The 15986-nt window shown below is 56.6% G+C and overlaps 1 protein-coding gene across 1 annotated transcript; it reads right to left on the bottom strand.

Annotated features, from left to right (window-relative positions):
- Window positions 1–95: 95 nt before the first annotated feature.
- On the bottom strand, window positions 96–9782 carry MB (myoglobin). The gene is made up of 3 exons (XM_055328702.1): window positions 9547–9782; window positions 4440–4662; window positions 96–780 (listed from the first exon to the last, which is right to left on the bottom strand). Exons 1-3 carry the CDS (start codon window positions 9639–9641, stop codon window positions 634–636), a joined length of 465 nt encoding a protein of 154 aa, XP_055184677.1. The 5' UTR covers window positions 9642–9782; the 3' UTR covers window positions 96–633.
- Window positions 9783–15986: the final 6204 nt, after the last annotated feature.

Below are 15986 nucleotides of genomic sequence, written 5' to 3'. Positions count from 1 at the left end.
CCCCCCAGGGCTGTCTGCGCACACAATCCCAGCCACTTCTTCCCTGGGGCCCTCTTCACTTGCTCCAGGAGAGGAAGCTCACCAGACAGAGACTATGATGTTGCAGGGTCTTTTATTAAAACCAGGTGAGTCACTCCATTCGCTGAGAAAAGGCACACTTATGTTCCAGATCCACGTCGCCTCCCTCGGGCTGGGGGGTGGCTGGCCCACTCTGTCCAGACGTCTCTTTCATTACAGATGGACACTGGGGGGCAGTGATGGATCAGAGCGTTCTTATGGCCGGGCCTTGGTTTATGGCTTGGATTTGGGATCAGAGGGGAGGGTGAAGGTGTGGTTGAGTTTGAGGAGGTTGGAGGGATTGGGCTGGAGTTTAGGAGAGAGGAGAAGTGTGACCAGAACTCTGTGGGCCACAGTGAGCAAAGGGCCACACTCCTCCCGGTCCCCGTGGCGGTGACCCTCCACAAGGGGCCCAGGCCCCAGGCCCGCGAAGCCACCCTGCACAGCCTCTCCCGCCCACTTCTCATCAACAAAGCGGACACTCAGAAGCAAAGTCTACACGGCTACAAGAGATCAGGCCCGCCCGCCCCTGGGGCCCCGGGGCCCACGTGGGTGGGGGCGACAGCGTGCAGGGGCTTAGCCCTGGAACCCCAGCTCCTTGTACTTGGCGGCGATGTCATTCCGGAACAGCTCCAGGGCCTTTTTCATGGCCGCCTCGGTGTCGGCGTGGAAGTCCCCGGAATGCTTGCTCTTCAGGACCTGGATGATGGCATCTGAGATGAACTGCAGCGGGGAGGAGAGAGGGGTGCGGGTCACAGGAGCCAGACGGGAATCAGGCTGAGCGCCCCCTTCTCTTTATTCCACGCCCATTTATGGAGCGCTTACTACACACCAGGCGTGCGTCCGAGGGCTGTCCGTGGATTCGTTCCTTCGCTCCCTACCACCCTGTAAGACAGGTGCCCCGGGGAGCCAGGCCCACCTCGGTACAGGCTCCAGGTCACGTAGCCAGGTGGGCCGGCTCACCTGCCACCCTCCTCAGCTAGTGCTGGGGATGCGGGGGCCTGGGGTACTGCCTCCGTGCTGGCAGCCAGAGGGAAGGGAAATGCTCCTATTCCATGGTTTTACCCAGGATTTTGCAGCCAGAAAATCTAGGAAAGAACTATTTCCATCCACGTGTGTTTAATTTTTGCATTCAGTGGCGTAGTGTGGTTATTGCTCCAAGTAGCCTGTGTGGGCGCTGGTGGGGGTGGGGGGCAGAGCATCCTATTTTCTATACCAAACACAGAGCCGGTGCTCAGAATTATTGGTGGAGGGGGAAGGAGGGAGGTCGAGGAAGGGCCACTGCTCCCCCTCAGGACCCATCCTGTCTCGTATCAACCTCACTGTCCCACATGCACTCAGACACCCACAGTGTCATTCCCAGGAACATCTACAGCACCGCTGCTTTAGCCACTGAAAGATCTCAGCGCCGTAAAATGCCACTGGGCCTTTTTGACATTTAGTAAAGACTTGATGCCAACCACAGCCCTGGCCGGTGGACCAAGCGGCATCAGGTTACAGAGGCCCAGACGGGAACGTAGCCAGATCACATAGCAAGTGGACGGCAGGGCTGGAATTTGCACCCAGGGGGTTGTAGACAAACGGCCGCCAGAGCCAGGGACGGACGCAGGGACCGCACCTCGGTTGGCTTTTCCCATTTTCTCACCCTGAGCACAAGCGACCACAGGCAGGTGGCGGGGGGCACATGTTGACAGAGACCTCAAGAGGCACAAATGGCAACACCCAGTAAACACGGTTCTGCCCAGAAATAGGGACGGCGGGGTGCCCGGGGGGCGCAGTGGGTTAAGCGTCAGATTCTTGGTTTCAGCCCAGGTCATGATCTTAGGCTGGTTGTGAGACCGAGCCCCACGTCAGGCTTCACACTGGGCATGGAGCCCACTTAAGATCCTCTCCCTCTGCCCCTCCTCCCGGCCCTCATGCTTTCTCTCTTTCGCTCTCAAAAAATGAAAGGAAGAAAGAAAGAGAAAGAAAGAAAGAAAGAAAGAGAGAGAGAGAGAGAGAGAGAGAGAGAGAGAGAAAGAAAGAAAGAAAGAAAGAAAGAAAGAAAGAAAGAAAGAAAAAGGAAGAGACAGGGACAGCTCCACAAACACCTGCCTTTGGGCACCGATCTGGACACATGCGTAAGCTCACCCTTCAGGTCATAAATGTCACACAACAGAGAGGGGGTTTGGGCTACCGTGACATAAACCCTGCCCTGGAGACCGTGGGACACCCAGGTTCTAGGCCCTGCTCTGCTGTGACCCCCATGTGTGACTTCACCCTAAAACAGCGGCTCAGGCGACCCCACGGGTCTCCCCACTCAGACCCTAGTGGCCCTGGGGCAGAGCCACTAACATCTAGGAGAGTGTGGGCCAGGCCAGCCGGACAATTGAGAAAAGTTGCCCTTGGCACCCAGCGCCCTCTGTGGTCCCCTCCATCCCAGCTGGGGAGCAGAAGCCCCTTTGCAGAGCACGGGAGGAGGTCTCACAGCGGGGTGGGGGGACCCCGGGGCTCTGCCTCAGATATTGCAGGGTTTGCGCAGTGAATTAAACTTGTTTGAAGTAGACCTGGGTTCTTGTCCCCGGGCCGGCGAGGTGACCTTGAATCGTCGTTTTCTCTCTCTGAGCCTGCTTCCCGGTCCCCCTAGAGGCTCATTCAGGCTGTACAGTGAGGCCACCACATGCCACTGGGGTTCAGAAATGGGAGAGCGGGGGTCTGCCCCCGAGGAGCTCATGCCCCAGCCCAGAGACAGCTGGGGAGATGCAGAAATCACAGTACAGCCGGGCAGGTGCCGTGGCAGGGGTGAGGCGGGGCGGGGGTGGTGGTGCTGGTGGATGGAGCAGCTGATGGCCACATGCAGGGGAGGTGGCCCCCGGGGGATGGACAGGGCTCTGCTGCCAAGAGGAGACGGGGAGGGCAGGGGCCGCAGCGTGCGCGGCATCTCCAAGGCAGGACCCGCTCCTCACGTGTGTGAGGCTGAGCGGATGGGCGGGCAGGGCCATCTGGGTGTGATCTGTGAGGCAGCTGTGATCTGTGGGGTGCATGGGGGAAGGCTGAGGGGCTGAAGACATGGGTGGAGGCGGTTGATGGGAGACGTGGTGCCATAGGGGTGAAGAGCCGGAGTTCCCAGGTCCCGCAGCTCAGACCGTAGCCACCGGCTACTTAGCTGTGTGACCTCGGGCCTGCTCCTTAACCTCTCCGAGCCTCCAGTTTCCAAATCTGTACAGTGGGTATGAGAAGGACACCTGCCTGGCGCGGGGTCTGCTAATTGCCTGCCCCATGTCCGTCTTCTCCCTCTGCCTGGGTAACAGAACACCAGCTGTACCTGCAGCGGCGAGGGACCTACCATCCCTGGTTCCCGTGCGGATGGATGTGGTCTTACAACTGACTTCTGGCCAGTGAGACCTAAACAAAACTGTTGGATGGAATTTCTGTGACTCCCTAAAAGAGAGCTTTCCTCTCTTCTTCCTGCTTCCTGTTTGGAGTATAGCGCAGATGGCTGGAGCTCTCGCAGCCACGTTGGACCAGGAGTCAACTTTGGGGATTCACGCTGACATCGGCAGCAGGGAAAGAGCCTGCACCCCGGGTGGCTGTGGGGCCCCTAAGCCAGCTCTGGACTCCCTACTTCTGAACTTCCTTTGTGGCAAAGAAGAAGGGGCCCTGGATGCAGTGCCTCACCTGGGGGAGGCTGTGGGAATTTCACGCAGCCATCCAGGTGAAGGCTTCCCTGGCCTCTCCTCATGGTAGCGATGACCACCATCTTGATCCTCTTCCCTGCACCAGCCTGGCTACTGCTCCCACCTCCAGGGATTGCTCCTATCCCCTGAGGCCCTCTCTCCAGCCCCGGCCCCAGGGCTTCCTCTTGTCACACCCCTCCCCCTACTGGCTGTAGAGGCAAGACCTGCAGCTCAGACTCTCCCCTGCCCACCAACTCCCCCCATCCACCAGCCACCCCTACCCCAGGATGGAGCCCCAGCAATTGTCTTGCCACTTCCCGTGGCACAGGGGCTAGAAGCAGAGGGTCTGGAGGCACGGCCCCTGGTTTGAACCCTGGGAGTGTGCCGTAGACAAGCTATCACCCTCCCTGTGCCTCAGTTTACTCATCTGCCCAATGGGTACAAGAATGGTACCTTCCCGCAGGGGGCAGGGAAGGGGTGTACCCCTGTTTCCTCTGAATAACATCCTGATTTGGGGGAGAAACAGGTTAAGTCTCTGTGACCCCCGGAGGAAGGCAAAGCAGGCGATAGCTCCCCTTTACAGATAAGGGAACAGGGGGTACAAAGAAGAAGCACAGGGGTCACCCATGCATCAGCAGCCCAGCTGGAACTCAGGCCCAAATCACACCCCTTTCGAGGCTCCTCCTTCCTCTCGCCCGCCCTGCCCACCCCTGCCCTGCCTCCCACCTCCAGGTACTTGACGGGGATCTTGTGCTTGGTGGCATGTGACTGGGCCAGGGGCTTCAGCTCGGCCTCGTGATGCCCCTTCTTCTTAAGGATGCCCCCCAGGGCGGTGAGCACGGTGTTGCCATGCTTCTTCAGGTCCTCGGAGCCCTTCATCTCATCCTCTGTCTTCAGGTGCTTGAATTTGTCGAACTTATCCAGGGTCTCGGGGTGGTTCTTAAAGAGCCTGTGGGCACAAGGAGGTCTGCAGTCAGACACTGCAGTGTCTGGGACACCCCACTGGGACGCGCAGTAGGGTCTGGAGGTGGCCAGGCACCATTTCCAGCCGAGGCCCCCCTACTTCCCAGCTGGGTGGCCTTGGGTGCATCCCCCACCTCTGTGCTTCAGCTTTCTCATCTGAGCACACAGATGACTGGTGCCCCACCCGTAGTGGTGATTATGTGAGCGTGAGAAGGCCGAGTACATGCGACGGAGGGGCTCCCCGTTACCATCTTCCCCATCCTCATTGTCTGCTACTGTGCCAGGCGGGGAGGGAGGACGTGGTGGCCTGGCTCCCTGGCTTCACCCCAATCTCCTCCAAGTTGTTTGGAGGGCAAGTGACCAACTGGCATCACGGTTAGAGGTGGGGGGGTGGGAGGGGCACCAGGGCTGGAGGACCCTGGATCTGATGGTACCCCCTGTGCACTGGGCCCTGCACCTGCAGGCTGTGCACCTGCATCTCCCATTTTACAGATGAGCACACAGAGGCTCAAAGGGGATAAGTCGTAACTCAACATTACAGGGCGGGTGTGAGGCAGGGCCAAGGCCTGAGTGACCCTAAAAGTAGACCCAGCAGGGGGCCATCCCTGCGGCTTCCTGCCTCAGGATTATCCTTTGGTTGCCTGAATACTTCCAGCTACAGGAGGCTCACAACCACTCCGGATTAGCTCTCAGGCTCAGAAAACACTTGCTTGTTTTGAGGTTGGACCCCCTCCCCACTGCGTCCCTCCTGGGCTCCCACAGTAGGATGGTGAGGCCCCTGGGGTAGGGCAGGGGAGCGAGCCACCTGCCCCAGAGCCAGTGAGTTGGCCGCAGACGGCTCTGCCTGTGAACCTGAGCATCCACCTGAACCTTGGACCTGTGTTTCCTGCTGTGGAAAGGTGGGTGTTGGCTGAAGGGAGTCCTACCTGCCGCCTGGGCAGGGGTGGTTCTCCCCATTTCACCTGTTGGCGAGAGGACTACAGAGGTAGGAGAAGTGCCCAGGGTCACCCGGCTGGCCGGTGGTGGCAAGGCCTGCTGCAGGGGCTGGATGGTTCTACAGCTCACACCCAAGGTGGTGTGTCACAGCCTGAAGTGTTGGCAGGGGTGACACTACCTGCTCGGCTTTCCCGCCCCTGGCTTCAGGCCCTGGGAAAGTTTGTCCTGTATAACTTCCCACCGAGGCCTGCAGCCCTGCCGCGGACACGCTCCTGTTTGTGACCACATCCGACAGCACACACCTGTATTCATGGGCACACGCCCAGACACACACAGGCGTGCACAGGGTAGCACCAGCAGGGAGCACATCCTTCCCCCAGGAGCCAATCCCTCCTGCTTCCCCAGATCACCCAGGGCTGTCCTCCCCCTGCCCCGCGTCACCACATCACCAGCCCCAGCCCCGCCAAGCCTTGTGCACTGACAGCTCCTCTCTGGCAGTTTTCACCCAAGGGTCCCTGAGCTCCACTTATTATCTGGTGACAATGATCCTCAACCCCCTGCCTGACAGATGCGAGACCCAGTACCCGCAGGTGAAGGCCAGATGTCGGGACACTGGAGAGAGCCTGTCAGGGGCAGGAGAGGCCCCAGGACCTGGCACCCAAGGCAGCCAGGGGATCGCAGATATCCTGGGGGGCTCCCAGAGGTGATGGAGAAAGAACACGGGGCTGAGATTTGTGGAAGCTGAGGCCCAGTCCCTGCTGCCTCTAATGTGCTGTGTGACGCTGAAGAAGTCACTCAACTTCTCTGGCTCAGGGCTCACCCGTCTATAAACCAAAAGGGTTGGTCTAGCTGATATCTCAGCCTCCAAATCCTAAGGCTTGACCCCTGCCTCACCTTCCCCACCAGTGAGCCAGCAAAGGGAGCCCAGATTTACTTTGAACAGTGCGGGAAAATAGGGCTAGTCAGCACCCCCAGACCATTCTAGAGCCTCCCTCCCCTGGCCCATGGTCCTGCCGCCGGGAGCCCCAGGCAGCCACACAAGGCCACACCTGGGTTTACCTGCAAATGGACAGAGGAAACCCCTCACCCCACAGAGAAGGGTGGACAGATTTTCTCTACTGGTTCAGAAGCCCCGTGTTGTCACCTCCAGTCCCACATCCACCCACCTCGCTTGTCACAGGCCCAGGAGGCCCCCTCCCAGTCATCCTCTGAATGGAGGCCCCATCGGACACCCACACGGCAGACTGAGGACTGGGACCTGCTCCAAGGACTACTTCTCTGCTCCAGACCCAAGAACCGGACTGAGGAGGGGGCCCCCTCTGGTGTGGCAGGAGTGGGGGTGGGGGACCAGTGGAGCACGGGGCTCCCAAGCGGGACTGTGATAGGCCAGGGTCCGAGCTGCCTGGATTTGAATTCCAGCTGTGCGACCGTGGGCAAGTCACTCAACCTCTCTGTTCAGGGTGGTGATCATAACATCTACCCCATAAGGCTCTTGTGAGGCTTTAAGTGAGTGAAGATGCATGAAGCACCCAACACGGGGCCAGGTGGTGTGCACGTGTCCATACTTGCTGTCCTCACCCCTCCTTCTTGTCGCCACCACCGTGATCACTGCCACGGCCCCCACCGTCACCAATATCATCACCATCACCATCATTGCCATCAGGATCAGGGATTTGGGGTCCTGCCTGCAGCCGCCCCTGGCTGGCAGTGACCCTCAGGCCCTGTTTCCTCTCTGTAACATGAGAAGTACTGGCTACCAGCAGCGATTTTCAAACATTTCGTGGCCTCAAAATTCTTGGGCTAAATGCAAAAATATAAGAGAAGGAAAGGCAGGAGCACACCCGGAAGCCCCCTCGGTCCTGGGCCCCTGCCCCGCTCCTGCAGCCAGGCTCTCCAAGCGACCCTTGGGCTTTTTCGTTCCAGCCCCTTGTGATCATGTACTTGCAGCGAAGCCCTCGGTGTTTTAATAGCAGGGTCAGTGGAGCAGATTTGTTGTCTTTTACAGTCAGACGTGGAGGACAATGACCTTGCCAAGGTCGCTGAGGAAGCCCAGGCTCAGGGCTGGAACAGAACCAAGAGGCTAGCTCTCACAGAGGCACGTGCAGCCCTGGGAATTGGCATCCCCTCCCCGCCCTCCACACACAGGGGGGCCCTTCTCCTCGACCCCAACACCCAGCGGGCGGGACCAGTTGGCATGGTCTCCGGTCTCAGCATGTCCCACAGCCTAGGACACAGCAGGGCATTGAGCTTTCTGGGACCTTCCAGGGCCCTAGAGTCTCAGGCATCATGTCTCATCCCTGGCCCCTGGCCCCTGGCAGGTCTTCTTGATCCACCCTGGGCCAGGAGGGAATGTTTCCCCTAATGAAATAATACTCCAAGTCTCCTTCAAGTCACTGCCCTGGGGGGCTGGTGGCCCCCAGATCACCTTGGAGAGACTTGCACTTGGCAAACTGGTCCCCAACCCCAAAAACCCTGCCTCTTCTCCAAAAGCAAGGGAGGGGCATGGGCTCAGGGAATGCCAGGGCCTGAGAGCAGAGAGGGACCTCAGAGACCCTGGCAGACAACCAAGAGGCAAACAGGACCAGGAGAGGAAGAGTGACTTGTCCAAGGTCACACAGTAAATGTGGCTACAGAGCAGATGTCAATTTGGGGGGTACTTTTGTCTCCCCAAACAGGACCTGTTGCAGCCCCTGCAGCCTGCTATCAGAGGACAGGCGGAGAAAGGCATAAGGGGACACCCCGATGATGCCACCACCCTTCCCCAATGTTTCTAGTGTGGCCACCCAGGGCTCGGACTTCGGGTCACAGAGCTTATGGGCCTGGCCATTCTCCCTGGTTGGGGAAGTGGGAACAGAAGCAAGAGGGAGACCAGAAAGACACCTGAGTGGGAGAGGAAAATCTGGCTGACAAAGGAGAAGGCCCCCTTGCTCCCAGCTGCAGAAATGTTGATTTACGCCCAGTTACATGGTTGACTCATGCTGCCCAAAGCACAAGAGAAGGGACCAGAAGAGAGGTCTCACACCATCTGGGGTGGCGGGCAGTGGGAAAATAAAGTCCCACAGTCCGTCCTTTATGGACAAAGCTTGGGATTTTGTTTTCTTTTGCATATTCTGGAACCCCTTGCTATAGCAGTCAAGCCGTGCTTGGAGGCCACACCATTCAGAGCTCTCGAATTTAAGCCTTCCTCAACATTTGGGGTCACGAAATGGGCCTCTGTCTTCTGTTTTCTAATTATTGTACTGTGAAGATCCGTAGTCTGACTCCACCCGTAACAATTACTACCACCTTCTAGAACCTGTTATATTCCAGGAACAGTGCCAGGCCCTTCACGTGCATTATCTTATTCCATTCTCACTTCCACTCTAAAATGTAGATATTAGCATCCCCCCCCACCCTGCCGCCATTGTAGAGGAGAGGCTGTTAGACTCAGAGAGGTTGTGTACTGTCCCAAAGGTCACACAGCTGCTCAGTGGCAGAGCCAATTCTTGAGCTGCAGGTCTCATCTAGAAGACCATGTCTTAGCCTTGACAGCTTACAGACCTTAAAGGACTTGTGACTCAGGGGAGGTCCTGCCCCGCTCAGGTCCTTTATGTCCTTATCCATTAAGTGACGTAGCTGGACGAGACGTCTCGGGGCCCTTGCTCATTCTGTCTACAATTCTAGGATTCCTCTTGGTGGGCACAAGGCACCCAGGGTTTGAGCACCAGTCTTCTCTTGCTGCTGACACAGGCATGAGCTGGATCCCTTTTCCTTTCTCCCTTCCCAGACTCAAGTCCCTGACTCTTACAAAGCAAAGGGGAACCAAGCGGGGGCTTTAATAAATTCAACTGATGCAGCCAACTGGTCAACCCCACACAAATGTTCCACCTTACAGGCTCACACCTTTGATCTTTGAGGGGTGGGTGACAGAGGCAATGGGATCTCTTCCTTTTACCTGATGAGGACCTCCTGCCCATGGCCCACCAGGTCAGTCTCCACCTTCCCCCAGATGTTCAGCACCAACTGCCATTCCCCGTCGCTGAGCCCCATGGTACAGGCTGAAGAAGACAAAAAGAGCAAGTCCGGGCTGACTCGGCGTCCTGGCTTTGACAGCTGGGGTTTGAGATCGCCTGGCCCCAAAGGGATTTTATACTTTCCCTGAAGCTTGACACAGATCACTTGACGGCTCGCTCACTCTCTCTCTCTCTTTCTCTCCTCCTCCCTTCTTTTCATGTGGGGTCTAATCTTTTCCTTTCTGTAGCTCTCACATGGAAGCTATTTTGGGGCAGGTGCCATTGTGGGGTGGTAGGACAACTCAGGCCACAGGGGCGTGGGGGTGTTTGTGTATGTGGCAAGAGCAGGGAGGAGGCTGGGCCACTGTCTGGAGTCTCCGAGGCCAGCAGAAAGGGCACCATCAAAGCCAAAGCCAGCAGCCTGAAACTCAACTCCCCCCGTTGTCAGCCATCCCAGGAGGAGCTGTCATGTTTTCAAGCTCAGGCAGCAGCACGCTGGCTGGCCCTGGGGCTGGCCTGGCCCTGAGAGTCTCCTTGTCCACAGCCCGCCCACTTTGCCAGACTGCCCCTCACCCAGGCAGAGGCAGAGGGCAGGAGCCAAGGTGGTACCCCTTATAGCTGGTTGAAGCCCAGGCAAACCCACAGCTCCGTGGAGTCTGAATTTTCCCGCTGTACCCAGAAAACTCCTGGCTTAGTGGCCTTCACAGCCTTACTCAGCTATTTCCTTCTGAGAAGCTTTGCTTGACATCCCCCCCTGAGGCACAATTTCTTCCGCCTTCCATTTACGTGTAGGTACTCCTGCTGTGCTGCTCCCTTCGTTGGGCCATGTTTCCATGCTGGCTCCACCCATCCATCCATCCATCCATCCATCCATCCATCCATCCACTCTCTCACCCATTCATCCATCATCTGCCCATCAATCCATTCATCTATCCAACACATTGTTAGGGAGTATCTACTGTGTGATGGAAACTGCTACACGCTGAGGAAAACAAAACTAAATGAACACATTCTTGTGTTCAAGAAACTCATAATCTCTTGGGGAGACAAAAGGAACAAGCTTATAGTACAGTTGATTTAGTGCTATGATCAAGGTACACAGGCCCTTCTTTCCATCAACACAGAATTTTACAGTTTACCAAGTGCCTCCTTAGGTGGGATTACATCTAATTTTCACGAAGGCCTTGCAAAGTAATGAGTATCATCACCCCATTTTATAGCTGAGGACAAAGAGGTTCAGAAAGAATAAGCAGGTGTCCTGGCTGTCCTGAGTCTGTACTGGACTCGTCAGTTATGACTACCCCACATACACAGCTCTTTCTAAAGGCATCTGCTCTGCTCTAGTCCCTCCATGACCATGTGGGTCATGTTCTTTCCCCATGCTCCTGCCAGTCACAGGTGACCGGACCAGGGCTGGCATGTGACCTGAGGTAGCCAATGGCAGGGCTGTGCCCATCAGTCCGTGTCTGTTAGTTACATCAATCAGATCCCTTCCCCAAACGTGAATGGGGCATTTGGTAAGAATTGTCTAGGTGGTAGGAAGTGTGGCATCGAAGATAGTCTGTTTCATGGCCAACACTGAGTAAGAACCCCAAACTTAGAGCTCTTTGGTATAATCTAGGGGTTCAGAAGTCACTCAGTTCTCTGTCAAGTCTGGCCCAATTCCCATTTGGGGATCACCATGAGCTGCTACTTCCTGTATGACCCCTCATGCCTCCTTTCAGTGAGCCTTGTCTATGTCTTTATTGTATCAGCTCGTTCCCAACCAGAGGCTCAGGGCTGCTTCTCAGGCGCCCCTCCCAGACCCTGTGCTCCAGGAGTCCCACTCGAGGCTCGTGTTAACCCAGGGATGTGGAGCCCATCCACCGTTCACAGTGGAAGGTGTAGAGGGACAATGAGTAGCTAAAAACGCCAAGGGATGGAGAAGGAATTGGGGCGGGGCGGGGGGGGGCGGTGGCTATCCTATGTCTATGTCTATTCAATCAGCAGCCCAGTACTAACGGCTTGCTCCATGCCAGGCCCAGGAACAAGAGAAAAGGCAACTCCAAGAAGGTCTGCCAGGGGCTCAGACCCTCAGCCACCGCCGCCCCTCCTCTCGGTCACTCGCTGCAGGCCGAGCCCCGCAGGGCAGGGCGGCGGGGTGCCCCACCTGGCTGTAAGGGCACTGTGCCCGCTGCCCGGGGCTGGTGAGCAGTGGGGCTGGGACCCAATCTGAAGCCACAGCTCTGCCATCCCCAGCCTCTGAGCTGTCTGGGGACAGCCTGAGCATTTAAAAGCTCATCAAATCATTACCGATGCTAAAGTGTTGAATACTTAGCTGTCACCCCTTGGCAGGCGCCCCCATTAACTGGCGTGCTCATGGAAACCTGTGGCTTTGAAGTCGATGGACCTTTTAAGTTTTACCATTTAAGCTAAGAGGAAGGAGCCGACATCTGTTTGTACTTACACATCTCTACAACAGAACGGGCATTACCTAACGGTTGCCATGGCTACCTGGAGTCGCCAGCTTTGTTTGGGGGCTATAATTATCCCTGCGACAGCCTTCAAATGGCCGGGGCAGAGAAGCTGGAGATGCACGAACTAGGAAAACCTCCAGCAGCCTTATCCTCACGTGAGGCACACGCGCCACACACAGAGGTGGGCTAGTTCAACACTCCGTGGGGCAAAACTGGGTCCCTCCAAGTCGGACGAACCCCGTCCTCTTTCCCCTCTCATGTCACAGGATCCTTTGAATGCAAAAATCCCAGACACGTAGGATCAGTCTCGAGTCTTCAAATTCTGGAGTCTTGAGATCCCAGGGTTAAAGTTCTGAGTCACCAAAGTCTCCCAACTTTGGCCACTTTGGAAATGGGCTCCAGACTCCAGACTCACAGAAAGGCAGCGGTTAGAGAAGTGTAGAAGGATAGGGCTGTCCCATCTTGAAGCTAACAGGGGACTCTGGCAGCTTGTCCAAGAAGATCCCTGGTCCACGCGGGAATTTCCCCTACCGATCATCACCCAGCAACTGCTTGAATACTCCTAGGAGTACCGAGCTCACCACCTAACACTTGAAAGTGTCTTCTTTAGGTTGAACCAAAATATGCCTTCCTGTCACACTTACTCCCTTGTCCGTGCTCTGCTGGCTCTTTGGGGATACAGAGGACCAGGAGAATCTCCCTCATGAAGGAAGCTGCAGGCTTTTCTTGTCCTTACTAACCATACTTTTCTTGTCCATACTAACCATGCCCAGGACTTGAACTGAGCACCTGCCCCTGGCAAGGTAAACCAGGAGCCTCTCTGGCAAAAATAAGATCAGTGTTGCAGTCTTCAAGGCAGCAATTCTCTCCTCTCCTTGAGCACATAAAGAGAACTCTTTAGCAAGGGGCTTCCAGCATCCCACTCCCACCCCCCACTTCCACACACACAGGTTTGGGTCCCCAGGTGTCTGTGCAACAAGGACCTGGGAGTTTGCTAGCCCTTGGGCAGCCAGCAACTCCCCGCAGTGAATCTGGGAGATTACATGTTAAGACTCCAGCGAGGGAGGGGGTGACTTCGGCCCTTCAGAGCCAAGGGTCCCATCAACCTTGACCGCCTCCCTTCTCCTCCTCCTCCTCCTGGGAGCCGCCCCTTTGGAGGCCAGCCTGTGCCTCCCTCCCGCCCAGCTTAGCCTGCTCCTTCCTGGCAGTCTGCTCTCCTGGTCCAGCGCCAGGCCAGACTGAGCAGACTCAAGGGGGCAGCGGGACCCCCAAGCTCACCCCAGACCCCACTCCTCCCAGCCCCCTGGCAGCCATAGTACTGACCACGTCTCCCCTTCTCCCCAGCTGTCCTCCTGGAGCCTCCAGCCAAGTCGTGGGGCTGGGGGCGGGGAGAGGTGTCTTATAGCAGCCGGACAGAGGCACAGGGAACTAAAAATACAGTTTACATGGCAAAGCTCCTCCTCTCCCTGGAGGCCTGGAGGGGCTTTATTGGAAGAGGACTGGCAGGGACACAAGGATCCCAATATCCCAATAACAGGTGCAGCCTGAGGACACCAGCCTTCCTCCCCGCCCCTCCCTTCTGCAGCCTCAGGGGCCTGGGGTGGTTCCTCTTGCCCCATCTCCCACCTGTCACCGGATGCAGCCCGGCCCCACCTCCGCAGCCCCCTCCCTCCCTCCCCTCCTGGTCCATGTCAAAAAAACAGCTCCAGCTCCAAGAGTCCTCCCCCAACTCCACCGCCTTCCTAGCAGGTGTGCCTTCCTCCCCCCATCCTCACCCCCCAGGCTCGGTGCAGCCCTATCTGTCCCGGCTCTGGGCTGCAGCTCCCCATGCCTGCCCGCCAGCTCCCTCAGAAGCACGAGGCACTCACTGCCCGTTAGTGCTCTCCAGGACACTGCCCCTCCCAGCAGCCCTTTTCGATAGATGCTTTTATAAACCTCACTTTCCGCAAGAGGAGAAGGAGGCCCAGAGAGTGAGTGACCAGCGAAGTCACCCAGCTAGGAGATGCCAAGTACAATTCGGGGGGGTGGGGGTGGGCAGGCTGGCTCCAGGGGTGCTTCGCGCCTGGGGACTGGTCTGAACTTGGCTCCCTCCTCTTCTCCCGCTCACCTCACTGACAGCACACCTAGCAGAGAGCTGAGCCAGGAAATTCTTGGCACGTTTATTTTCCTGAACTGGGTGGGTCCAGGGTCCTTCCTGGAGGTAGAGGCAGAGGCTGGAAGGCCGAGGCGGACCCCTGGGGGCCCTGCTGCCATCTAGTGGCGGCGAGGAGGACGCCTCCCGCTCTGGGAGGTCCCGCGCTCACCCATCCATGGGCCTCAGCGACTGGGTCTCTTTCCATCTCTGTGGTCATGGCACCCCCCAGGGACGGCTCTCCAAATTATTAAAAGATGAATAGCCTTGGTCTTTGCTCTTAAGGGACTCAAGGTCGAGTGGAGGAAACCTTGGGGGGATTGAGATTGGAGCAAAGGGCTTTGGGAGGGTAGGAAGGGGGGGTAGGGGGCTGGGAGGGATGGAGGGGTGGGGAGGGCTACATGAGGAAGACCTGCTGGCCCAAGTGAGGAGGGGGCTGGATCTTAAAGTATGAGGGCACGTTCTGCGGGGCCTATGCAGGAGGCCCCTAAGCAGCGCTAAGGGACTGTGTGTGTCAAAGCCCAGTGCAGGGGACACATGGAGAAAAGCATGCTGGGGATGGGAGCCCACCTGGGAAGGCCCTCCTGTGCCAGAACCAGGACGGGGGACTTAGACTTGAAGTGCTAGTCCATGGACATGTGTGCTCACTGGGTGCCAAGCTCTGCACTGGGTCCCAGAGAGACCAAGGTGCGCATAGGGTTCTCGGACTTTAGGGGGTGATGAGAGGGACGGATGTGTAAACAGGCGATGAAGTGCTTTGTAATAAAGGTAGTAAGAGGATGGTGCAGCATAGGGGAAGGCACAGAGAACCACACAGCTGGATTCCACACTTGGCCTCACCACCTGTTATTTCTGTGACCCAGGGAGGGTATTATGACTTTTCAGGGTTTGGGGGTTTTTTATCTGTAAAATGGAAACTTTGAAAATAACTGCCTATCCCAAATGTCCTCTCGTAAGAATGAAAAGAGAAAGGGCGGATGCAGGACTCTACAGGGTGCCTGGTACACACACAGTAAGTGCTCAATAATTGCTCACCGTGATATAAGGAACAAAGGAATCATTAAGGAGGAAATGATTACTTCCACCAAAGAACATGTAATAGAGAAGGTGATGCCCGAGTAGGAATTTGGAGGATTATTAGGGGTTTGCTAATAGGGTGAGGAAAGAATATTCTAAGCATAAGGATCAAATTTTTGGGGATGCTGCAGTTGGTGGGTCGGTTTGGTTGTGGGTGACAGAAAATCCAAAATAGGGGCACCTGGGTGGCTCACTAGTTGAGGGTGTGCCTTCAGCTCAGGTCGTGATCCCAGGGTCCTGGGATCTAGTTCTACATCAGTCTCCCCTCCCCACAGGGAGCCTGCTTCTCCCTCTGCCTGTGTCTCTGCCTCTCTCTGTGTGTCTCTTGTGAATAAATAAATAAAATTTTTTAAAAAGGGAAAGAAAAGAAAAAATCCAAAATAGCATGGCTTCAACAAAAGTAGTTTCCTTTCTCTTTCATAAGGAGACCCAGAGGTAGTGGTCCAGCGCTGGTAAGGAACACACCCAGCTGCAGCCTCCTTTAGTGCTGTTCCATATTACACACGTGGCCTCCACCTCCTGATACAAGGTGGTTGCCTAAACTCCAGCCATCATGTCATTCCAACCAGCAGGAAGGCAAAAGGGGCAAAGACAGTCATGCCCCTTACATTTAGGGACAGTTTTTGGAAGCTGTGATCCATTCTCTCATTGCACACCATACAGCCACACCTTTCTGCAAGGGAGGTCTGGAAATGCAGTGTTTTTTCTATATGGCCAC

Source organism: Nyctereutes procyonoides, unplaced genomic scaffold (genome assembly GCF_905146905.1).
Source record: "Nyctereutes procyonoides isolate TBG_1078 unplaced genomic scaffold, NYPRO_anot_genome, whole genome shotgun sequence".
NCBI lineage: Eukaryota > Metazoa > Chordata > Mammalia > Carnivora > Canidae > Nyctereutes > Nyctereutes procyonoides.
This window is presented reverse-complemented; position numbering and strand designations above follow the sequence as displayed.